The following is a 24,737-nucleotide window of genomic DNA, read 5'->3' as shown; positions in this document are numbered from 1 at the left end:
ACGGGCTTTTCAAAATGGAATGGGCTTCGGGACGGGTTTCGGGCTTGTGCTTTCGGGTTCGGGACGGTTACGGGCTCCAATTTCAGGCCCGTTTACAACTCTGTAGTAGGCTACAGCGCCATTCGGTACAGACATTAAAGTCAGACAGCGCTTAGGCTCTAAATGCTTCGGGTTAGGGCGGGGTTTCGGGCTTGTGCCACCAGATTTTCTTAGAAACTATATTTCACTCCACTTTACAGTCAATACGTGTTTTGCAAAGTTGCCAGAAGTTTGAGTTATCAAAATCAGTGCTACGACAGTTTGAACAATGAAATCTTAACGGTATGTGCGGATTAAGCACGACATTCAGTTTGTTATGTATTGCAGAGATAATAGTAGAGGCGGAAAATGAGTATCAGTCGCCTGAAAAACACCCGAACCAGCAACATCCGACATCGGTATGACTTTTTGCGAAGTTCCAACCAAACAATTAATGTAAACAATATTACTTTGACTTTTTTCAGCAGAATGATGCACAGAAGAAAGTTTACGAAAACCTAGTTGAGGACGTTGATGTGTCGACAGGTAAAAGTCAAGTTATTTTTTTGTAGGCTTTTAAGTAAAATAACACCTTCGGTCAGCTTTAGTTCTTCCTGATTTCTGATAACTAGTAAGAAAACCAGCAAAAGTAACTGATATCGTTTCAGACCAACACGGTTATATGGTTTTCAGTCCAACTCAGCCTAACGGGCAGGTGAGGTACAATCATTTCAAGTTGTCTGTTACAACGTCAACTTAACCTGTTTCAAAAAAGTCACAGCCTAATGCGTTCGCTTTATAACTTTGTTTCAGAATGTTTACGAATCAATTCGTAAAACAGAAGAACGTCCGAGTGATGCTTACGAAATGCCATTGAAAGCGGAGAGGAAGTAATCAAACCAGAATTTGTCTTTAGAAGTTGGAAAAAATTGACTTTTCTTGAACTTGCCTATATTCATTGCATTGATACAGTAGGACAAGAAACACAACAAACTTGAGTAGTTATACTATTGTTTACCCGTCGCTAAATGTGTATACCTACCCCAAAATGTGAAAGTCCAACTGAAAGTGTACGGTAGTTGTGTTTTTCCATTACTAATATTTTTGGTCTGATTGTAATTTTTCAAAGGTGACCACTCTGTAAAATGTAATAAGAATTTTGTGACAAATTAAATAGGTGCATTGCACAAAATTTAGTTGGTACGAGTCACGGTTTAAGGAGCTAGGATACAAAGCACAGTAAAAAATTAAACAAATTTGTCATTTTCGCTATTAAATAAAGTCCACTGGTTTAAAAATTAGCAAACCATTGCAAAAACTTTTAATGAAGGTTGGCACTGTATCACCGACATAACACACAAACTACAAACTATGCCAAACAAAAATAATTTGAAGGTTTCGCCTCAACGTTTTAAGTTACTGAAATCGAGGTGTTTACATAAACTCATGTGGCCAGCCTATGTGTCTAATTAACGAACCTTTACGAACTGCCCACAGCGTGTAATGAATATAGTTTTTCCTGTTGGCTGTACTGGACAGCGCAGAGCTATCCTGGATTTCAAGAAAAACGCGTGTTCAAAGAAGTACCCTACCTAGGTCGGTCTATCAGTTTCCGTCACAGCGGAAAGAAGCGCAAAACCCGCAGTGTCGACACGAGTGTGATGGATTAGACTCACTATTCATTACAATGGCCTTGGCCTTCTAGCGCGGCCTCTTATTTTGCTTTCGCAGCCTCTGGCCGACAGTCACGCACGATATTTTCTCAACCCAAACGGCAAAGGCAAAAAAACGCTACCTCACTTGAGGCGGGTGAAGCCTACGGAATCATCATCCATCAAAACGCAACACAAGCGCCGCGCATAGTAGCGCCTATTGCTTTGGCAGACCAGCGGGCGGCCGTGTAGATTACGGTGAGGAACGTGGCTTAACAAAGTTTTTCTCCGAAGAAACAGAGTAGAGGCGGTGATCTTTATGAATAGCCGTCGCGGCGAGCTTGTGATTCCTTGAAGCCTTGGAAGATGGCGAATGTACGTAAAGACTTAATCCCCGAATCAGGTTGAATAAATAAGCAAACTGTTCTGCGCCTGCAGTTAACCTTTCTGATCGCGCATTCCTAGTTAATGCGTTATAAGTGGTGGCATGTATAATATCGTATGTTAGGATTTTAGTGTTTCTAAACACGGAAACCAATCAAGTTATCTTCTTTCACAAATTTATCAAAAACACTTTTCCGGTCGATAAGATTTTCCGCGTCTTTACACAAAACCAATTAAAATGTAAAAAAAATGATTTTTGAAAACAACTTTTCTTTAAAAAACATTTTAATTGATTTCACATGACAAATAATGAGAATTAAAACAAGCCCAAAATCCAATTTACCAACTTGTTCTCAATGCAAACCAAATGCACAGGGGTCAATTGGGTTTTTTTACTGTCAACAACAAATCATTGCGTCCAATTAAATCCGTAACCTTACAGCAAACGCTGATCATAATTTGGTGTGTCGGGCCAAGTCCAATTCCAATGCAATTTAATGGACTGGTGACTTTCGTTGATTTCTGCCAGGCGATCAGTGGCGACTAAATGGCCATAAAACCCACAAGGCGTAAGACCTTGGACGCAAAAGCAACCGAACTTTTCAACCCGGACTCGCTATCTCTACGTCTCATTTGCAACGAGCAGTCAGCTGGGCTGGGCAGAGATATGAACTTGCTCAGTGGGGACGAGTTTACGCAGCGTCTAGACGCCTTAAGGGGCCACTATTCATGGAAGAGTCAAGATTAAGAAGCAACACTGTTTAGTGATGTTAGTGGTTCTCCTGCTAAGATATTGCTTGTGGTTGAGTTATTTTGGCCAGTTAAACACAGTTAAATAACCTTCGCTGTCAGAACGCGTTTATTTCACCTTTTTCAAGTGACTTTGTTAGATCCGATCCGTTGGAATTGCAACTGGAACCATATTAATTGCTAAATGCTTGTTAGTTGAGAGTAAAATATTGGTGGGACGTTTTTAGTATCCTTTTTGACATGAGCACCCCATAATTTAAATTTAGATTTATTTACAAAATATTGGTAACTGAATTTAGCAGAACAACTTCAACCACAAGGAATGGTTGTAATTGTGTGGTTAAGGCAGTGCGAAAGATGAAAAGAATTTCCTTGTTACAGGAGTAAATTCTCTTGTTTTTACCTTAAGATTTTTAATAAAACTGTTATGTTATGTCTAAATTACGTGGTTCGAACACGGTGTTCTGTGGAATGGTTGTAATATGGTACGAGCAATTAAAACGAGGGTTTAGAATTGATAAAACATCATGTTGACCGACGTGACCGTTGAACGCCATTTTGTAACATCAATGTGTAGGAGCTAAACACTTCGATGCTCTTTAATCCCCGTTTTTATATAAAGAGAAACATTTTAAAATAGAAAATTATTATGTTGGAATAAACAAGTTCCGATTTCAGATTATAAAGACAGTCATTGTCATTAAGCCTATATAATCGACATTCTTTCTGGTGCTGGTATAAAAACTTTCGCAGACAGTTGAAAACAATTGAAAGACCTTGTTTTCGAAAAGATTTAAAACAACCAAGACAAGACGATTTTGTTTCAAACAAAAAGTATTTGCTATTAGGTAGTGATTTCGTTGGACGCCATTTTGAAAAAGAACAATTTCCTTAGGTTCGTGAAGGCTTTTTTAGGAAAATACTTTTGCAAAGTAAAGCAATATTTAGTTCATAACTTTATTAAGGAGTACATATTAATAAAGAATGTGATACACACCCCAAAATCGTGTAGTTCGATTTTTGTTTGTCCATAACGTCCCATATGTTGATTTGGTGCTTCTCTTTGACAGTCAAATTAATTTAGATCTTCAATAAAAGCTGTAATGGAGTTTCAAACATAGGAAGGCTGTTGTATTTTTGTTGTTTCGCAAATTGCTGCAAAAATCCACAAGTGCTTTTCAATTCCACAAATATGGATCGATCTGCGAACGAGTTCTTCAAAAGCAAATTTCCAATTGCATCAAGACCGTTGCTACGTCAGGCCATGGCTATGACGTTTCAGTCACATTCGTGTGATGTCTCTAAAAATCCCGAAGAAGGTGTAATCAAGTCAGCGTTCAATCACAATCAAACAGGATATCATAATCAACAGGTGATAGGATTTATTCTAAATGTTTAGTAACACAAGTTTGAATTGCAAGTTCTTATAGTTGTCGATATTGTTTGTGGTACTGGTGTCAACTTTATTTAAAAAACATAAAGCCATTTGTATGTTGTAAAAGCGAGATTTTCACAATATGCACCCTAACTACTTTTGCACTAATGGGTGCCTATTTTGTTATTAAACTTTAGCTTTCAAAAACTTATCATGGTTACTTTGAAAGAGAAAAAAAAAACAATATGTCACCAACGTTTGGCAGAATACTTTCCTTTTCGTCAATAGCAGCACTTGGATCCGTTATGTTGTAAATGCAAGGTTTTTGGTCCTCAACTCACTTTTATAATTTGGGAACTCATTATGTTACACATAAGTTTCTCAAAAACTTTTCCAACAATTACAGTCAGGAAACAACCAAAGGTAGCCTACTACTCTGAAATAGAAAAAAATCATCAGTCACTAACGTTTTGAAAAATTATCTACCTTCCTTTTGCTAAGAAAATCTGATTTTTAGAACAACTGCAACAACTTTGATCCATGGTCACGTGCAGCATCTTTTCTTCCCCAACCAATTGCAAACGACTCCTCGTCTTCGTATCAGCATCCAAACTCCCAGTCCATTTTCAATGTTTCGAGGATTCTTATGGGATCAGAAGTGGAGGAAAAACGGGACAAGGAAGAGAAGACCGACTCCGAAGCAAAGATTTACTCCTGGATGCTTCCAAAGAACGGTCAGCGCATGTTTTTTTGCTGTTAAGAAAAAATTGAAACCGTTTTTAACAGCAGTGTAATGTTGGGTGACGAAATATTTCCATACTTGCTAGTCGTTTTTTACACTTTTAGAGATTTTTAACAATTGTTGGTGCCAACCATTTTATTTCACTTTAAATATGGCCAGAAACATTTAATAACAAAAGATTAAATAACCCATAATGCATTGGGAAACAACAATTTTATTTACCAATGAATTAGAAACCTTACAGGCCTGTCGCTAAAATTCACTTGTGTTGATAATGTACAGTTATGTTTTAGCACAAAAACACCGCACAAAAGGTTAAGGGTTCGAAAACGACCAATAAAACATTATCACGTGCAATAGCGATGGCCCAAATACATCGCTTCTTGGCTACTATTGCCCGTGTCGTTTATGCATAACTTCATAGCCTATTTGGCCTGAATGATTTGCCACATTGCTATGCTTTATATGTTATCTGTGGAATAATGTATTTCGTTTCTTTTAGGTGTACTTCAGGCTAATTAGTTTTGATATGTAGTTAAATTGAGTTTGTGCACGCTTGGAGGTCGCAATCAATTGAGACAGCTTTTAAGAAAATGGCGGCGCGCAGAATTCGTATGCATCCATACGGTGCGGTCCAGAAAAACATATTGGCTATTTCCTAAGGCTTCTGAAATGATAATTGTTTTTCGGGTTTCCGCAACGTCCAGCCACGACGGATTAGCCGCAACGTTGATTTCAATTGCTACTGAAAACATTCGGTCCAGGAACTTGATAGCTCCAACACAGTATGCGTGATGGTAACCATCCATCATCTAAACTATCAGCTATCGCGCTTGGCCCAAGTAGATGTTTACGACTTCCCAACGAGTCCTCCAAAAGCTTTCCGTTTAGTTACGAATTTAATACGCGTTATAATTTGTATATATAGGTGTATATAGCCACAATTTAAATCATGATACATACTTCATTTGTGAATTTTTAAATACCAAATGAATTACGAACTAATGTATTAGAGGTTGGATTGATTTGGAGTTTACACTGTGTGATTATCGGTGGTTCAATAGGTGAATTGAAAATTGATGCATTGGCTCCAACAGGCACAATAACGTAAAATTTGAATCATGTGGCGTTTACATTATTGTCACAAAACCGCAAAATTCAAATCAACCGAAACTGTACCGATTACGTTGCATGTAAAGTCGCTAGCTTTCTACAATTAAAATTCAGTACTAATAATCACACATGTGGAAGTCCACGACGGCCATAAACCATCCGTACAGAAATCAAGCCTCATGCCGCGTTGCTCGCTTCAAGGTCGCGCGAAGGTCATGGCGCCCGAGACGCTTAAAACAACAAGAATGGATTTTGACTGATCGCACAGCACCGACCCCTTGGTGACCGACAATCAATAAAAACAATTAAGAGGTCGGACTCTGGCTCTGACGAAACAACATCTACATTGCTAAGATCGCTTTACGATGATTGAGCGCACGTTGATTGTGCCCAACTTGCAAAATGAGGATTGTACGCGCTTTGTCCTTGGACAGTTGATGGTTTAATTCGCGCTGCGATTGCGTGGCACGTGTGTGTCAAAGATCACGAGATATTGAGCTAGGGTCCGAGTATTTTAACAACCAAAGTTGTCCGTAACTCAACACTATGCTGTCTGTCACAAGTAATTACATTATGTCGTTAGGACAAAGATACAGTAAATTTAGGTGCCATTTGTTTTCAAGCATTCGGAACACTTTAATTTCTACATAGCGGTTAGCTGGGAAATGATAATGAAAATTTTAAAGAAACGCCGGCTACTTAACAGCGAAGACAGATTCGAAATTTTAATGTAATCTTTGCTTATTATGTCTGTCCGTAACCTGGCAAAGACTATAAGAACAATAATATCACTCACGAGTATTTCCAAGCGGACTTCAAAATCTACTATTGAAAAGCGTGAAACAATAAACCAAAAAGAAAATTGTTGTCTAAATATATTTCTTCGCAGTTTATTTCACCGACGTTGCAGTTTAAATATAGAAAAACAGAAAGAAAATTTTAAAACGGATTTTCTCGTTACGGTAGCTCTTATTTACTTGCCACGATTTAGAAGTAGTGATGTCTAAAAAAAAAAGTTGGTGTGATAAAATGGCCTCACGAATGTTTTAGTGCTTGGGTAAAAGTACCTTTTTTAAATTCGTATTGAAACAAAATAGGTTTGTTTCGGACAGTCAATGCGTAAATTTATTTGAAAGCGTTGCTTTGCTAGATACGTTGTGTAACAGGGTTCCACATGACCATACAAATCGAATCCACGTGTACATGCATAAACATAGCCAATGTTAGTATTGTAGATCCTTGGCGTACCTTCTTTATAATTGTGACGGGGTTTAATTCAGAATCTGTTTTAGCCAGTTCAGTGTATTGTAAAATGGGGAGTTGTAAGTCGGGTTCGGGCTTAAGGTTTCTTAAAAATCTGACTTGTCAGTATTTTTTTGAATAAATTTTACTCGCTAAGACTGTACCTCACCTAACGTCAAACAGCCCTAAACCGCTTTGCTTTAAGACCACTTGTCTATTGTGTTTGTTGTGTCTTGGTCTGTCACCAGGCTGCAATGTATGGGCCTGTCAGTCAAACTTTCGGGCCTAAACGGACTTCTCAAAAACGATTCGGGTTCGGGCCGGGTTCGGGCCGGGTTCGGGCCGGGCTCGGGCGCCAATTCCAGGCCCGTTTACAACTCTAAAGGAGACTGTCTGGGGCTTATAGGAGAAACCACAAAAGCCTAGGCATTCCCCATCGAAACCTTTTGGCGTACATGAAGTTGGTTGGATTAAGAAAAAGAAAACATAGCGACACAATGGCATTAAATAGTCAGCGGAAAAAAGCAATTGTTGAAATTGTTGAAAAAGTTTAAAATTGCCGCGCGATGTTAAAAGGTTATGAAGTACAAAAAGTCGATTTTATAGAACTGCTTGTTATGCGAAACCAAATCCTATTCAATCGTAAAATGAAAATTGTTTAAACAATTTTGAACCACAGCGATGCAAATTTGTAGGGATTTAGTTACTCATAAAGTCGATCGTTACGTTAAATGAATTAACGTAACGATCACAATAGGAAGATATCAGGTTTTGTTGATTTATTGAAGTATTTTAACCATTCATGTGAATGAGGCAAATTTATTAATTGTTTAGCGAAATCGATAATCCATAGTTTTTTTGTTTTGTTTTTTCAAGAAGAATTGGGTGGAAAATTAACAATAAGCAATAATTACCGTTTTGTTAAACTTAGCTGTTGTCAATAGTAAGTCATTTACAAAAGAATTGAAGTGTGTTCGTTTTAAGGTTTGTTGTATAGAACTCTTCCCCATTTTGTACGTGTTTTTTAAACAATCAATGGAAACGATTGTGTTACTGCTGGTGTTAAATTCATTTTGAAATGAAAAATTAAAGTAATTAAAAAAATTAAGGGAAAGGCGTTTGTGTGCATTTATTATAATTTTTAAATGTTCATCATACCATTGTATAAAAATATTATTACATGTAGTTTTAAATTTTATTATTAGATGTTGTTGGTGTTTTTGTTGCTGATTCATGAGTGCTAATAGGCATGGCGTACGTTTAAAATCATTTCGCAAAAAGCGGATGTTTATATTTCAACGGGTCTAATTTTCTTACAAGAATGTGCTTTTTAAATTGAGCATTTTTCATCGAAAACTATGCGTCGAATGCGTGGGCGGTAACGACTGCCCACCGTACAATACAGTCTTAGAACAGTGGTTCCCAACCTGGGGTTCGCGGACCCCCAAGGGGTCCGTGAGCTGCTTTCAGGGGGTCCGTGGAGGCAAACATTTGTAGCATTAACAGCAGTACAACATTTTTAAGTTCCCAAAGCGTTTTTCCATTCCTGCGTATGAGTGCAAACCATTTATCAAACCTCTGGATCAGGAAAACTTGTGATTGTTACCTCCATTGTGACATCACAACACACATTAACAACATAACTTATTGTGCTTTGTTTCAAGTATTGTACACCAGAAAGGCTCTTGTTGCATTTGACTGCTACAGTACAGTACTTTATTGAGATTAAAGGACTGTGAACGTTGAATAAAATTCTGCCCCCAAAACGAAAGTATAATAAAGTATAATGCAGGAAACGAAAAACATAACAAGACTAAATTACGTTGGGGGTCCGCGGACCTATAAAATTTCTAAAAGGGGTCCGTGACTACAAAAAGGTTGGGAACCACTGTCTTAGAATAATTTACGTTTGTGGCAATCAAATATAAAACGCATTTAAGTACCGATTTGCGGCAAAAGAAATACCGAAAAACAAAACATTGCAAACGCAGGTCCCGAAATAGGGCCATCCGCCATTTTGTTTTAAATGCTTTGAAACTAAAACAATATGACATTATTGATATGGCAATGTCGGGGTGACATACCTTAACAAAAAATCCACGACAATATTTATGATGTGATGCTAAACCTAGATTGTCATCCATTATCCATCTTGAATTTATATTTCTTAGTTTTAGTGCAATAAAGTAAATTTAAACACGACTGGACGTCTTTATTCAATTTCAATAGAAATGCCACAATTTATAGTAAATGGGACAATAGTTTTTAAGTAAATTAAAATGGTGTTTTATTTTAGGTGGTTGATAGGCATTTTTGTCTAGCATTCCAACTGGGCTGCACGCCAAATAGGATTATCGGAAAACATCTGTCTGAACATTTATCACAAAAAAACTGTTCCACAAAAATGCTTTTTGTAAGCGCAAGGAAGGGCCGACTTTTTACTTGTCTAATTCCAACCGAGCTACAAAGCACCCACAACACAAATCGATATCCAGAATGAAATGAAGCGAGCAGAAAGGCCAGCCAATGCAAATTGACCTCAGACATCGCCCTTTGCTTCCGATTCGTCAATCTACACCGCCTTAAAATACATACGCATCTGCGCAGGCGGTTCAAAATACCCGGAGATCGCGCCAGCGTACAGCGATCAATTTTGGCGCGTGTCTACAAAATGTCATACAATGTGACAAGATCACAAAACACTTGAGTTACATGCGCCACTTGTTAAGTTACGGTCGTTTCAACACGCCCACGGAACCGCATTCAAGCTAATGAACCCAACCACGATGTCATAACAAGACCCTGTATGTTGTTTACAGTACCTTGACTGTTATTGCCTTGCGTTGTACGGCATGGGGGCTGCAGAACTACGAACTCGATGCATATTATTTTTTGGCCGACAGGTGATGAATGGGACATGGTGGGCTGAGAGAGTGGGGTATTATATGACAGTGGGTGGGCAGGAAACTGTAGAGCACGACTTGATGCGGGAGCAATGCAAAAATACGTTTAGGAAGAAGGTTGGCGGTTGGAATAAATGGACGATGCATCTGCATTCTCATGTCGACTAATGACAAATTGCGCTTAGAACAAGCATTTGTGAATAATATCCGGTTACTACTTTCAAGTTTTAGAGTAGTCTAGTCACGGCAGGTTAGGTACTAAAACAGATTGTAGGTGATTTGCATTTAAATTTGATGCAGGAAACAACTAAATACTATCTAGGAACGAATGGTAAATTATGAACTTGTCAAATGGTAATCAAGTGCAGTTGTATTCACTGTGTAAATTCGTACGAGGTTGATGTTTGGGTTATGTAAAGGGAGAACACTCTCAATGTACAAGGGTTGTACATTTAAAATGTGGTATAAACTCAAATCCGGTGATTTTTCATTTGCTTTGTATTTGAATTGGGCGAACCTGTTAAATGTTAAACGAACTAGTTTGATTCTACTAGTCTCATTAAAATGATTGGAAGATGGGCTTCATTCTGTTTGATGCCTCTTATAGGCTATGCATATTGTGATTGACAATGTCATTAAGAGACTGTCCAGTTGCTGCATTTGTTTGCATGCAATGTACTGCAGTACATGTCTGTGCCGTAAAAAATATCGAAACTTCGATTTATTTAATCGTCTATTTTTTATCGAGTATCATGGAATTTTTAAAGTCTATACGCTTGCCCGTATGAAAGCGAGTAGAAGTTCGAATCATTCTCTCTAACGCCTGTTATATAGGGTTGGCGTATTAAAACGTGAATGTCCGTTACATCCGTTTGCAGTTAATGCTAAAACAATGTCAAAATTTGTTTTTTAAAAATGGTTACATTTTTTGTCGTATGAAATAATCCTAATCTTATATTCTTTAGCTGGTGACGACGACCCTTCAAAACGTACACGAACAGCCTACACACGATACCAGACTTTGGAGTTGGAAAAGGAGTTCCATTACAACCGCTACCTCACCAGGAGAAGGAGGATTGAGATCGCGCACGCTCTTTGCCTCACTGAGAGACAGATCAAGATCTGGTTTCAGAACAGAAGGATGAAGTGGAAGAAGGAAAACAAGGTCCGTAGCCTGAGCTCGGGATCTCAGGCGTCGTCGGGGAACTCCCCAGATGGAAGAGTAATCAATTAGTTATTTGAAAGGTTGAGATTTTAAAATGCTTCAAAAGACGATAAAGATGTACTTTACATTGTCTTTTTCGCTCACTTTCATTGGGTAATTTTTGTCACCTTGCTGCTTTTACTTCAACATGCATATGACAAAGTCAAAATTTGTTAAAAAACATAAAGTAATTGATTTTTTTTTCAAGTTTACAGTATGAAAACCGCAATCAATAATGGGAATAGAGCGTATGTGCAAGTTTTTGTACGTGATTTCTATTATTTTCCCAAATATTGTTCCGCTAGGGGGAACGCACTACGCAATCCACTTGCCGGCAGATGTCGCTAATGATTATTTTATTTCGTTTCGTTTTGCTTCGTCACCGAATAATTGATTATGTAAAGACGCAAATAGATTTTCTTTTTTCTAGTTTAAAATCGTTATCCATATTCAATTATGTATGGGTAGTATTACACAACGCGCTTCTAATCTCTTCAATGTGATTTTGTTTTGTGTTTACGTGCATTTTATAACTTGTAGACGGTTTCTTATTGCCGACGATTTAAAACAAGCACAACCAAACTCGTTTGCATGTTTGCTGATTTTGCTTTATTCGACAAGGAATTTTCGCAATAGAAATTCTGATAAATGAATGCCAATGGGTATAGCAAATACGAAGGTTATAACAGAGTAACGCACTTTACACACAACACCACACAAGTTTAATTAAATCTGTACTAAATAATACAGCGAGCATCGCTTTCTGAACTTAACCATCTTACTATGTGTTGTTAATCAAATGAAACGGTCTGACCAAAGTCTGTAAAGTGCAATTCGATAGCTAATAAGGTATCGGTTTCAATATCGCAACTGTGTCATGTTTTCTGAACGACAAAATTGACTACCATTGATCCAGCGCTACCGAACACGACAGGTTTATACAAATTATAAATCCATTAAAACGCATATTGTTGCTATTGTGGATACATGACCGAACGACCTCCGAACAAGCCTTGCGCGTGGAGCCCGTATAACATTAGGAAACACCACCCGCAATACCTTACGAATAAAAAAATAAAATTCAGTATGCTACTTTACATAGAGTTTCTTTCTGGCTTTTATGATTTATCGCTCTGTATGATGAATATCACATTTCGATCACAGTATGATGTCTTAACTATGTCGAATGGATTGTAGACTGAACGATTGAGATTGAGCTGCAATAGATTTTATATTTGCTAAGTATATACTAGCACTTTATTTTCTAAGGCGAAAGCTATCAGTCTACGAAGGCACGCGCGGCTCGGCGTGGAGTCCATTGTTGCGTAACAATGCGTCGCGACACGCGCCGAGAATTGGAAAGCGCTCGAGCACAACTAATTGCAAACAAAGAGATATTATGTACGGTCGCGCGCATCGCATCAGAAGGAGATGATTAATATTGACAACAATTGTAAACCATAGCCGAAGTTGTAAACTAGAAACATTTAAAACACAGATCGACTAGTTTTTCATTGATTTGCGGAGGACATTAGTGGTGTAATTCAAGACTTCTATTTGACAATTGAATTACTATAAAATTTTGTCTCTCACATAGTAATGAGCAAAACATAAGTTATATTAACGTTATTAGCGTTAATCACTTTCAAACTCAGAAACATTGATTTCAAACCTCTACAAGTGAGTTGAATTGGTGTTACAGCAACGAACTGCGTTAGAAGAATGCTCGTTTTTTAAGGTTCGAACCCACGAAGCTTCCACAAAAATTCCATTTTACAAGTCCCGATAAGTTGTTTTATGAGTGTGTATGAGTTGCGCACGTCAATCTATTCACCAACAATACCATGCACTTCTGCTTGGTAACGTAGCGCTACCTACCGGTAACTTTTGCACACCTAAACAGATCATGAGTCACTTTTTTACGACCGGTTGCCGAGACCACTGCACCGCATCATTGACGCCAGTCTTTTATTTACACAAAAAAACTGTGTAACATAACAATTACACCCACTAAGTATTTCTTTGTAGTTATAGGTAAGCCGTTTGGGTCAGTGAACTCACTGCAAAATGACGTAACGCCCCTGTCTAATAAATATAGGCAATAAAATGGAGAAAATACCACATGGAAATTGGAAATTATTCCTACTCAATATAAATCTGTCCGTCCCTTTTGATCACTCTCTCTGATTTTATATGACAGTTTGGAATTTTAACTAGACTCGGTAGGGATATTTAATTCAGGATTGAATGAGGTTCCCTCATTGTGCAAAATGATTTCTTAATGGCAGGGTAGAAGTAAAAAGGAGTAAAGTTTGGATAAAAAATTGAAGTAATACAGGAAAATAAAAATAAAAGAATGTTATCCGTTTAAAACATTTTTGTCGCGTTAAAAAGCAATAATTTTTGTTTTCAATAAATTTTCGGCATCATAAAGACTATATGGACTCTAATATTACGCTGATTGCTTTGCTGCTGGACGGGCACGTGCGCGAACCTGTGTTGGCAAACCTACCAAATATTATTGTTTTTTAACTGTAAATCAATACGGTTCGGAAAAAGGCATAAGTTGCGCTATTTGTAAAGACATAAAGGTTTAGGATTTTCAATGAGGAGATATTAAAGGCTATCACTTTACACCTGTCGCGGAACCCATTGAGGAGTGAGGCTTACAAACAGCGTAGTGTCAGCCATTAAAACGAAATTGCTTTTAGGTCGTAAACTTACATCCTTTCGATAGCAAATCGTCGCTGAGTGACATCTCGCTTAGATCGACTAAGCATGGGGGAAATCGAAAAAAACAAACATTTATCTTGTAAGTTTTTGCGACGGAGTTTCAATATTCTGGTGTTTTTCAAAATGCTAGATAAGAATTAAAATTTAAGATAAAAATCGGCAAAACAATTGGTCAAAATAAGACAAAGAATTTTGTTAGAGAGTGTATAGAGCAAAAGGGTTGGATGTTTACTTAAAATTCATTTGATTTTCGGAAGCGTTTCACAAGAGCTATCAGCAATCAAAATACTCTATAGGATCAGTTGAGCTTTTTTTAAAACGTATTAGTAGAAAACAATTGACTTTTGTCCTAATTCCTAAATAATGTGACATAACATTTACATTTTTAAAATTTTGTGCGACTGTATTGTAATCGCAAAGTGTAGTTAAACAATTAATTTTCATGAGAGCGAGTCCCAGTGACTACTGTTCAATCTCGCCTTTCTGTAACAAAGCATTGCACGGACGCAAATATTCAAACAAAAAACAATTAAAAACAACAAACAGCATGTGTTTTGGCCCTAAATTCGAACTTGCTTGCGAATTGCCCATGTTGATACTTAACTGACTTCGCTGATATAAAAACCGCTAAACATGGTCGACCACCACCCACATAAAATTTGGTACATGGTGTTTACATCGCGGAGGGCAGAGCACAAGGTCACGTCGAGGTCACTACACATCGCAATGGGACTTTGAGTAATTTTGCAACAAGTCTTTTACAGACATGTTTTCTGACATTATAGCATGTAAACATTGTGAGCATCAAACGGTACAGTGGAATTAAGTGTTTAAGAAAAACATATTTCTGCAACGATAATATGATTATTAATGATCGCTTTATGAATAATATTGATAGAGTTTTGTTTGGAAACGTGCCACATTTCTTAGTAATTGACTTGCGTGCAAATAAGTTTTCTGTAAAGACCCCTACTGATTACAGGTAAACCAAAATTCATACGATATTCGTTTTACGATCAGTATCTGCTACAAAATGGTCGCCAAACATAGCTTAAAGCGGTCGTCGATCTGGTTTGGTACGGGACATATTTACTGATAGTCTGGTGTAAGCGCAGTTATTGGCAAAGGGCTCGTAAATTAGCATCTACCACGGGACTCATCGCCCAAACGGCGCCGGGGACCAAGGGCCGTATGTTCCGCCACCGGCGCAAACGACTTTTATTAACTTTGATTTACCTCTGTGAGCAGGCCCAGCATGTCAGCAGGCTGCGGGGCCAGCCATATTTACCGACCTGCCCCGCACGATATATGACATTGCTGGGGTCGCCAGGTAACGGTATTGATCGCGCTCGGGTCGCTCACGCAAGCCTCAAGCAGCAGCGACCTCTTTATTGCGTCATAAAATGTGCGAAAAGCCTTTTACGACGTCAAAGTCCGGCGTATCCGGGGGCTGGCGAATTCGACCGGACGTAGAACCCCCTAAACCCTCTTTGACGTCACAAACTCAGCCCCCCGATCGAAAGCGTTTCTTGGCGGGCCACAATGGAAATGGGGACGGACGACTTAATTTCGTGCGATAATTAAGAGCGTTTGGATTCGGCGTTGTGTTGACACGAGTCGTTGTGCAAATAAAGGCAGATTCCCGGTGTACAGACTTTTAGGCGATAAATTTGCGTCATTCCGTCAAATTGCGAGGCCTCAATGACTTTTATGAGGTCATAACGGATTGCCTCGTCACGCGACGCTAAATTCCTTGCCAAGACGAAAACTTCATTCACAAAATTCTTTTCGTTTTCGATCGTCTCGGTGAGAACTTTTGCTTATTTCGCAGCCCGAACTTTTTTAAGTTACGATTAAAAGCGTAATTTAAATAGCAAACGAATTTTTATGGAAGAAAATGAACTGTAACATTAGATATATGTTTGTATGATTTTCTATTTGCCGATAGGGTTTTGTTGCGTTAGCAAACATAGCATATTCAATTTTATGTCAGTGAATTTGTTTAATTACTTGGCGGCAATATAAAAGCAGAAAAAACCTTAGTCAAAAGATTGTACAGTTTGAGTTAAGAAACGCGCGTTTTGTTTATATATGTGCTGTGAAATTTAAATCAAAGATGCTAAGCAAACATGTAACATATGCGCTGCCATAAACTATGGGGTTAGGAATACACGCTACAAGGCTAGCTTGAAATATACAATTTAACGCCCTATTAGCACAGCTTTAAAACAAGGCTGATCGTAACAATTAGATTTATAACCAGACGAGCAAGATAAGTGCTGATCTAAATGGCAATGTAAAAAAGGCGCATTCGGAAATGTACTCCAGCAAATCCGTAAATACAGCAACAGTCCATGCATGAGCTTAAAAAGAGCAAGAGTTATGAGATGTTGTCAGGTTGGGTCGTGTAAATCATTATCAGATCCGTATTTACGAGTTCCCGTAAAATACATATGTCAGGCCCAAGCACGGGCCCGAAGCCATACAGGACCCGGTTGATTGTCAACAGCTAAGCGAGGACGGGAAAATAGAACTTTGTGTAAGGGTTACGACATATTTGTGCACAATCAGCAGAAAATTGCAGAACGCAACACTAAACATATCAGCTCAACATTCAACGTTCATATTGTTTGTTATTGTACATTTTTTTAATATAGTAAGTATATTATAGAAAAACTGTTTTGGCATTTGTTCAAGACCCATGAAAAAAGCAAATACAAAAAGCGTTTAGAAATAAATTTGTCTAGTTTTAGTTGACATTAAAGAACAAAACACACTTTTGTACCGAAAAATCGTTTCCAGTCTAAATGATAAGAATATAAAGGGTATTCACCTTGGCCAACGCGTACTATTAATTGAACAAATAAGCAATTTAAAAAGAACGTAAACCGAAATAACGTTTTGACAGGCAGCACACTGAGCAACCAAAGAGCGCCATTAAACTGTTACGCACTGCAATCTAGATCAGACAGTCGAATATGGCGGTAATAGAACCACGCATCAGTTGGAAAATAAACTTTATGGTCGTTTTTACGCATTAGTCGCAAACTTTATAGTTTTGCTATAAAGCGCCATAACGTACTTCTGTATAGAATGATATAGGGTATCAATGGAAGTCTGGCGAGTTACAAATATGCGAGCAATCAAAACAATGCGACTGTTGACAATTGGCCCGGCTATGTTGGCCTAAGATTTGTTTTCTGTCAAATGTATTGTTGTAAAGTAATAAATTTCTTGCATTTTCTTTGAAATAAAGCTGATTGCTTTTGTTGAACGAACTTTGGACTTTTGTGATGCACAAAGTATAACATTAAAAAGAATATTAAACCAAAAAATGGACTTTTGGTTCTTACTTTAAATTATGTCATTAAATACAATAAAAATTGAGACGAATTTAATAAAATAAACTTACAAAAGTCATCAACAGAAGATGATGTATTGTGCTATGTTTGACGCTGTAGTTAATGCCTTGTGCTGTATTAAATGCTTTAGTTTGACGTTAAAATGGAGAATGCTATGATTGACAATGGGTGACTCTGGGTCCGTGAAATTAGCTGCCAACAAACTGGCTTCGAGAGAACCGAGTGCCTTCTTCTTTTGTTTCTCTCGAAATAAGCGCTCAGTTAAATGGCGGACTTGCAAACAAACCTAATTTCTTTATTGCTACTGCAGTGCACAAAGGTAACCAGTGTGCAGTATTATGTCTGCGTATGTAGCAGGTAGACGATGTAAATTTGCAACAGAAGAATAGGAACAGGAAAAATAAACTATCTAAGTTTTACGTTTGAGGGAGGAAAGGTATAAAAGGTTCGCCCTGTTTCAAAAAATCTATGGTCGTAATCATTGCGCGCACAGTATTTAATCGACAATATATTTTCGTACGTTTAGTATGAATTTTTAAATTATTAAACATAAATATTGTGCTTAGTTGGTTTGTTTTGTTCGAGGATAAGTTCAAACTTTTCATTTTTTATTCAAATTAACGTTAAATATTTTTTGGTTTTTGGCCTTTTTTTACGCAGCTTGCGAAAAAATAAAAATTAAGATTTATTTAGCTAAAATTATATTTTTAAATTAAAATTTTAATATCGCTTCAGCTGTAGGTAATAGATACAATGAGCACTCCACTGACTGACAAAGACCCCAATTCGCACAGCCAAAGCAACTTTTGTGTGTACGACAGTCGACTTTGTCCAACTTCAGCAGAAAAATCGAACATTCCTGCTTTTCAAAATCACCTAAAACGTGTAGACGAGGTATCTTCACTTGACTACGTTGACCCAAGCCCTAGATCTGGCTTTTCTGCAGTTGCTTACCAAGAGAAAAAGAATCAAAGTGGACTGGACGCATCAGACAAGAACAATCCATTCATTATGAGCAACTTATACGATACTGGAGGTTCAAATGGAGGGTATAGGCCAAATCTATTCCGCGATCATCAAGTAACAAGTGAAAATTTCCTCCCTCCAATTCATGCTGTACCCTCCCATCCCATTGTTACATCACCAGAGAAGTACTACCCCGAAGAAGGAGTAACTGGTACTAACGTAGACTCCCAACAGGAGCAACAGAATCACTTGTTGGAAAATCAAAAATCCAGAGAAGCATCAACGCCTGATCGAAACCCGTTGATTCCAGCAACGTCTGTGTTTCAAGCAGCGCTTGACGCCAACAAGACAACATCTGTCCCAACTTTTCCGGTTTCATCCATTCTTTCCGACCTTAAAACGGCTCCGACATCGACACAGCATAATGGCTGGGGGGTTGGCGCTGGAATCGAGGAAGCTTCTTCCGACTTGAGAAAGAGTTTGTCTTCTTATCCACAAGAAGACGTGATGAAGTCTGAGAAAATTGACTCTCCCTTTTCAAACGATCAAACGTCCGTGTCTCCGTTTGGAGCGGATGGAAAAGGAGATTTAGGATCAACTGACGGTAAGACTTTGGATTTTAGTTTGGCTGCGCGACTGTGTGGGTTGAGATATTTTAATAACCGTTTATAAGTCCACAATACGTTACTAGAAAAGATGTATTGGTTATCCAGGAAAAAATACATTCAAAATAAATTAGGCCTACATTTTAAAATGAAAACACTGACGTTAAGGACTGATATTTTCGGTACTTAAAGTTTTAGGGAATAGTACAAAATTTAGGGTGTAGGTCTATCATGTTTAACAATTTCTAAAAAGAAGGATAAAAGGCAGTTTGAGTTGAAAATGTATCTTCTCTCGAAAATATCGATGGTAACAATGAATACAAGTATAAGATCGAGTACAGTTTAGTAAAACTGGACAAACAGTTTAGAGATACCACAGAAATTATTTCTGAAAATAAACAAAGCTTTACAAGCTGCAATTGTAAAAAGCATTGCGCGTTTAGGAAACAATTTTAATGTAAACGTTTTTATGCCATGCTTAAAAAGATACGGTAGTTTTGGCCACTAAATTAGCGCCTGTTAAACGTTTACAAAAATTGTTTGCTTTCAGTTCGCAATTTCTCTGACAATTTAAATGGTTTTCTTAATTTTGAATGTAATACTGCATTAAAATCAGAGTAGGTGATTATGCAATTTAAAGTGTTTGTTTGTATTTTTTTGTAGGGTATCATATACACAACTATTGTTTTTGTTTATTTAATTGGTTTGTTTTGTACAGCACAAAATTACCTTTTTTTTAATTTTCTTCGCTTCTGTAAACGGATACAAAGTAGTAGAATTTATTCGAATTTACAACGCAAAAATAGAAAGGAGAAAGATTTTAAGCGACAAGACGCGCCAACCCATAATGGCGGCTCTCCACCGTTGTAGGGGATCGAACTTTGAAACATCGTAAAATCGTTTACGACCCGCGGCCTTGTTAACGCCAATTCCCGGGCAATAAACTGGCTGATATCTGGGCCTCTCGGCTAAATCAGGCAGGTGCGTAAAGTGGGTAGAGTAAACTTGTTGTTTTATGGCCACGGCGTTTCTCCATTATACATGTGTACAAAAAAGTTATTCAGAAAATTACGTACCTCAAAAAGGAAAGCAACGCGATTTTTCTTTTTTTCCCCGGCAATTCAATGTTTCCAAGTCAAGCGAAAAGTCCGCCTAGAATCTACAAAATAATTCAACAAGTGGATATATTTTTGTCAAAGTTTTGCACAGCGAAAGTTTCAAGCATAAATAATATTTTGAAAGCAAACAACAGTTATACAAACGCATTGAATAAGCACTAATATAAAATACAAGTTTTTATATTTCCTGACAAACACTTCCACAAATGGGAAAAATTATATTGGAAAAAATTAAGTGCGAATGTATTTTTGCAAAAACTACGAAACAAAAAAGCATTTTGGAACAGTACGGTTGGCATAAAAAAAAAATATCGCATCAGATCAGTTGTTTCTCAGGAGACAAAGCACACCTAGCCGTCGCATGCCATCAACTTTATTGCTCCTCCTAAACTTTCGCGAAGCTGTCGGGTTCACTTGTGCAACGTTAACCGGGCACGGGGTTATTACGGTTCACTTTACTGCTCGCTGACCTGTAGTAAACCCAGGTCGCGTAACTTAGGTTTAGGTCAAGTCGCACGCCGCTACTGGGAAAATTATTTACGGCTCACCGTAATTGTTTGACTCTTTCTAACAATTTACGGGCGCTTTTGAACTTGAACAAAAGGGCGACTGGTGGACAATCACAATCCACTTCGTGAACTTGCCATGTTACTGAAGATGCGTTACCGCATTGTATATCTTGAAATGACCTGGTTTCAAAAGAAGTTGTATATGTGTATTATTCTAACTGGGTTTAGTCAACTTGTTTGGCAACCAAACTCCTCTTATGCCGATTGAGTTTAGTGCGTTTATTACTAAATTAAAAAAAGCGATTGTATCGTGGCTCAGATGTTTAATGATAAATGTAAGATACCTTTTATAAATGACTAGTTTTCATACATATTGCGCAAAATGTTTGTCTACGTTTACATTCTGTATCTTCTCTGATGACTGCTAACAAGTTGTTACAAAACCGCATTTCTTTTTAGAAAGCGATCCAACAAAGAATTGGCTGACAGCCAGTGGGCGCAAGAAGCGCGTGCCATACACAAAGTTCCAGCTCCTCGAACTGGAAAAAGAGTTTCATTACAACCAATATTTATCTAGGGAACGAAGATTGGAAGTAAGTTAAATCCGCCAGCAAATGATATTTGTAAAAGGATAACTTCCAACATACTGGAAATTAGGACATAAATATAAAAACCAAACGCTGTTTCTTAACGATCGATTTAGAAAATCACTTTGTAAAATCATTTAAACGTGTTTTTGGAATTCCAATCTTTTTGGTAGCTTGAAATACAATTGACAAAAGGTTTATATACCAAGTCCTATCATTATGACAGCCCCTGTATTCTTTTCAGGTTGCCAAGGCAGTTAAGCTCACAGACCGGCAGGTAAAAATCTGGTTCCAGAACCGAAGGATGAAGTGGAAGAAAGAGCGGCGCGAAGAGAGAATGAGAGAGTCTGTTCCGCATGAACAACTCGCAGGTCACATGACCGGAGGCCCGCCCCCTGGCATGTACCATCCAGGCATGCAGGCTCATTATTCTAACACGGCAGCGGCCTTAGCAGCAGCGGCAGGTTTTTCCCCGCTTAACCACCACCCGCACCATCCATTCAACTCTGCTCCTGCAATGATTCCAGATACGATGACGTCACACTACGGTTACCCGGCACCCCCTCATATAGCGACCGCCTCGCGTCATCACCCTCAAGCTGTCAATCAAATGGCAGCGGCGGCTGCGGCCGATTTCTTGTACGGTGGCATGTCACGTGACAGTACAATTCCTTTAGGCTGCATGTACAGCTGAGTCGAGTTACTGGATATGTGGGGTTGGCATTGAAGTATTTTTATCTTGGCGAGCAATTGGTAAGATACAGCTCATGAGTTGCCAGTATGATGTTGAGTGCCTTTCCAAAGCATACTCGATTGTTTTATGACTAAAAAAATGCTTTGCAAGACAAAATTGGAATCCGCCAATCGCTGCGCGTTTTAACGTTACGTATTTATCCCTAGCCGATGCACTCTGTAATTCTTTGCAATCTTCTGTCTACCATTGGACTACCTAACTCATTCCAATTGATAATTTGTCATCTCCGTTGCTTTTTATCGCCGCCCAACGACCTGGCTCATCTTGCCAGCAATCCGCGCAGTGTCGCTGTTTGAAATCGTTATTTTGCTTTTTGCGTTTGTCAGTGTTCTTCGGTCGTCGGTGTAATTTTGCTACCTTTTTATCATTGTATGTTTCTTGCATGTGCGCTCAGACGACCTGATGGGTGTAAAAATACTAAAACGATAAACTACGGCAGGTGGTAAGACTATGAAGCCTATGACATTATATTCGACAAAATATTCAACTGTTGACTGGCTATAAGTTGATATACAGACACACTAAAGGGAAGGGTAGGTTAATATCAAATATTTTTCTTCAATAAGCTTTATTTGAAAAAATTAATTAAAGACACCATTTCCACAACAGAATTTTGAGAGCCAAACGACAAAAAACCAGAACAGATATATATTTTAGATAGTGAAGTAAGGAGAGAAAAGTATTTTTTTTGCATCTATCACTTTTCACTCCAGAACAAATTGGACCTACAAAAATACGATACTGTCAAGTTAAGCGGGTACAAGGTTAGATGGACATGTTTGAACCGTTGACCTGAAGTTGCCTCAGTCTTTGGAGAGCACGCACACCACCTAGCGGCATATGCTTGTACGGAAAATGACTGGTATACTGGTATAGCAACTGGTATACCGGGAATACACTACAAACCAATTCTCCAACAACCCTTGTAGATATCAAAGAAGGCTTTCTACGTTCAAATGCTTATTGTCAATTATAGGTACCACGCACTCGTTTTGTGGTGGTTGAATAATCCAACAAAACTTGTTAAAACATCACATGCCTGAAATCACGACTCCGGATAATAAGTTCGCACGAAGCACTATGTTCTATACAATAAAGCACATGATCAGACAGGATGGCAGTCGGCCATGTTCCCTCCATGTGTATTCTTTCAGGGTCTATGCATATCAGCCATTGGCGAGGAGTATGACTTATTTTCTGTACTTTAATCACCCCATCGTGGTAATTTTTTAGGCTAAAACTTTAAATTCCAATTATACAATGGTGAAAAGACCTTGACTAAGCAAGCGTGGTTGATAGATACTTTAATGATGTATACAAAACTTTTTAAGTTGTAAACTCTGACAGTAGACTACAAAGCTGTTAAGCTTTAGAACGCTTGTGATAATTTCACTCAGGAAACGAGTCATAGAACGCAACTGCGTACACAATAGTTGAGTAACTTCACAAATCACAACGAAAGGCCTTTCTTATCATTGTTGTCATTTCTTTGGAAAATATTCCTTTAGACTAGGTCTAGGACAAAACCCAAACGAGCATTAAACAGACATGGTCAAATTGAATAAAGACACGTGGCATAATCGCGCAAAGAGTTCCACGTTTCTAGAAATGGTGTTTCATCATTACTGGTCGTTCTAAGCAACAGATCGCAAATCAGCATATGGTTTTACCGAATTGCCTGCGCGTTCTATTATTTTCAGAGAAACTTTACACCGAATCTATGCTCACTTCAGCAGCGTGTGGATTATGTAATGGTTTAGTCATATTCAGATTTCAGATAAAACGGTTTCGAGTTTAATGCCATACGATACATTAAACATACTAAAGCGTTGGAATTAAGTACAACAGTTTAACAACCGAAATTAACCCACTTCGATGATTTAATATGCAAACGAGAATATTTGCATACGAATAACAGAGACCATGCTTGGGCCATTCAAAACCACATACAGTTTTACATTTGAACTAAACTATAAAAAGGGCGTAAAACGTTCCTGATGCAAATTTGAACGACGGCTTGATTTTGGTTATGCCTCACGGTATATATTAGAATAATTTAGAATCCGTGGCGTTTGTCATGCTGTGACACTTGCTTGGAGAAACTGTACAACTCATACTAAAATTCCTCTACGCAGTATCCAAAAATATTTTTTTGCGCAATGACTACTTTTTCGATCGAACAAAAATGATATTTCCAGTCATTTAGGGTTGGTGGGGGATGTAGGGCTTAAATACAACCATTTTACACTTTGTTACAAGTCAGGACAATACAGTCAAAAATATGTGGTTTTTAGTTCAGAAATAAAGCTGAAAAATAAGATTTAATTTTGTCTTTGATAAAGAAATATATTTGTGGAAAACTATATGAAATGTGACTGAAATACATCAACTATTTTGGTCGTAATTTCTTTAGTTTCCAAGACTTTAATATAGTGTTGTCGCCAGGCGTATTACATTGACAATCTTTGCTTTTTCGACAGTTTGGACCTAAATGAGATATTACCAACATTAGGCAAATTGTATCTGTTTGCACAATGCTTTAGTTGAATAATCTAAAGTTTCTAAACAGACGTGTTAAAACATCACATGCCAGAAATCACGAATCCCGATTAAGTTTGCACGAATTCAAATAGTCACAACAATGGAGAACATGATAAGGCAGGATGGCAGTTTGCAAGTATGAGAATAGCGGAGGGCTCTTTCCTGTGATTTTGTCTCCC

The 24,737-nt window shown here is 38.0% G+C and overlaps 2 protein-coding genes and 1 long non-coding RNA gene across 3 annotated transcripts in view; 2 read left to right on the top strand and 1 right to left on the bottom strand.

The window, feature by feature from the left end:
• The first annotated feature begins 3,879 nt into the window (after positions 1 to 3,879).
• Positions 3,880 to 11,969, top strand: LOC145217484 (uncharacterized). The gene is made up of 3 exons (XM_080084760.1): positions 3,880 to 4,176; positions 4,697 to 4,913; positions 11,145 to 11,969. Exons 1-3 carry the CDS (start codon positions 3,997 to 3,999, stop codon positions 11,411 to 11,413), a joined length of 666 nt encoding a protein of 221 aa, XP_079940886.1. The 5' UTR covers positions 3,880 to 3,996; the 3' UTR covers positions 11,414 to 11,969.
• LOC145217487 (uncharacterized) overlaps positions 4,886 to 24,737 on the bottom strand; it is a 44,492-nt gene continuing 24,640 nt past the window's right edge. The window contains exons 3-4 of the long non-coding RNA XR_013857406.1: positions 20,126 to 20,208; positions 4,886 to 4,932 (exon numbers count right to left, since the gene is read on the bottom strand). This is a non-coding gene — a long non-coding RNA (uncharacterized LOC145217487). The remainder of the gene's footprint in view (positions 4,933 to 20,125; positions 20,209 to 24,737) is intronic.
• On the top strand, positions 18,212 to 22,450 carry LOC145217478 (uncharacterized). The gene is made up of 3 exons (XM_080084753.1): positions 18,212 to 19,048; positions 21,136 to 21,269; positions 21,508 to 22,450. Exons 1-3 carry the CDS (start codon positions 18,232 to 18,234, stop codon positions 21,955 to 21,957), a joined length of 1,401 nt encoding a protein of 466 aa, XP_079940879.1. The 5' UTR covers positions 18,212 to 18,231; the 3' UTR covers positions 21,958 to 22,450.

This window comes from Phallusia mammillata, chromosome 3 (assembly GCF_965637545.1).
Source record: "Phallusia mammillata chromosome 3, kaPhaMamm4.hap1.1, whole genome shotgun sequence".
Taxonomy (NCBI): Eukaryota; Metazoa; Chordata; class Ascidiacea; order Phlebobranchia; family Ascidiidae; genus Phallusia; species Phallusia mammillata.
The sequence above is the reverse complement of the archived record's forward strand: the minus strand, read 5'-3'. Positions and strand labels throughout refer to the sequence as shown.

Bases quoted from the DNA above. Each gene is read 5' to 3' on its own strand.
- LOC145217484 (XM_080084760.1), top strand. From the start codon at position 3,997: ATGGATCGATCTGCGAACGAGTTCTTCAAAAGCAAATTTCCAATTGCA. The intron at 4,177-4,696 runs GTGATAGGATTT...TCTGATTTTTAG, and splicing joins CAGGATATCATAATCAACAG to AACAACTGCAACAACTTTGA. The intron at 4,914-11,144 runs GTCAGCGCATGT...TATATTCTTTAG, and splicing joins CTGGATGCTTCCAAAGAACG to CTGGTGACGACGACCCTTCA.
- LOC145217478 (XM_080084753.1), top strand. From the start codon at position 18,232: ATGAGCACTCCACTGACTGACAAAGACCCCAATTCGCACAGCCAAAGC. The intron at 19,049-21,135 runs GTAAGACTTTGG...ATTTCTTTTTAG, and splicing joins AGATTTAGGATCAACTGACG to AAAGCGATCCAACAAAGAAT. The intron at 21,270-21,507 runs GTAAGTTAAATC...TATTCTTTTCAG, and splicing joins CTAGGGAACGAAGATTGGAA to GTTGCCAAGGCAGTTAAGCT.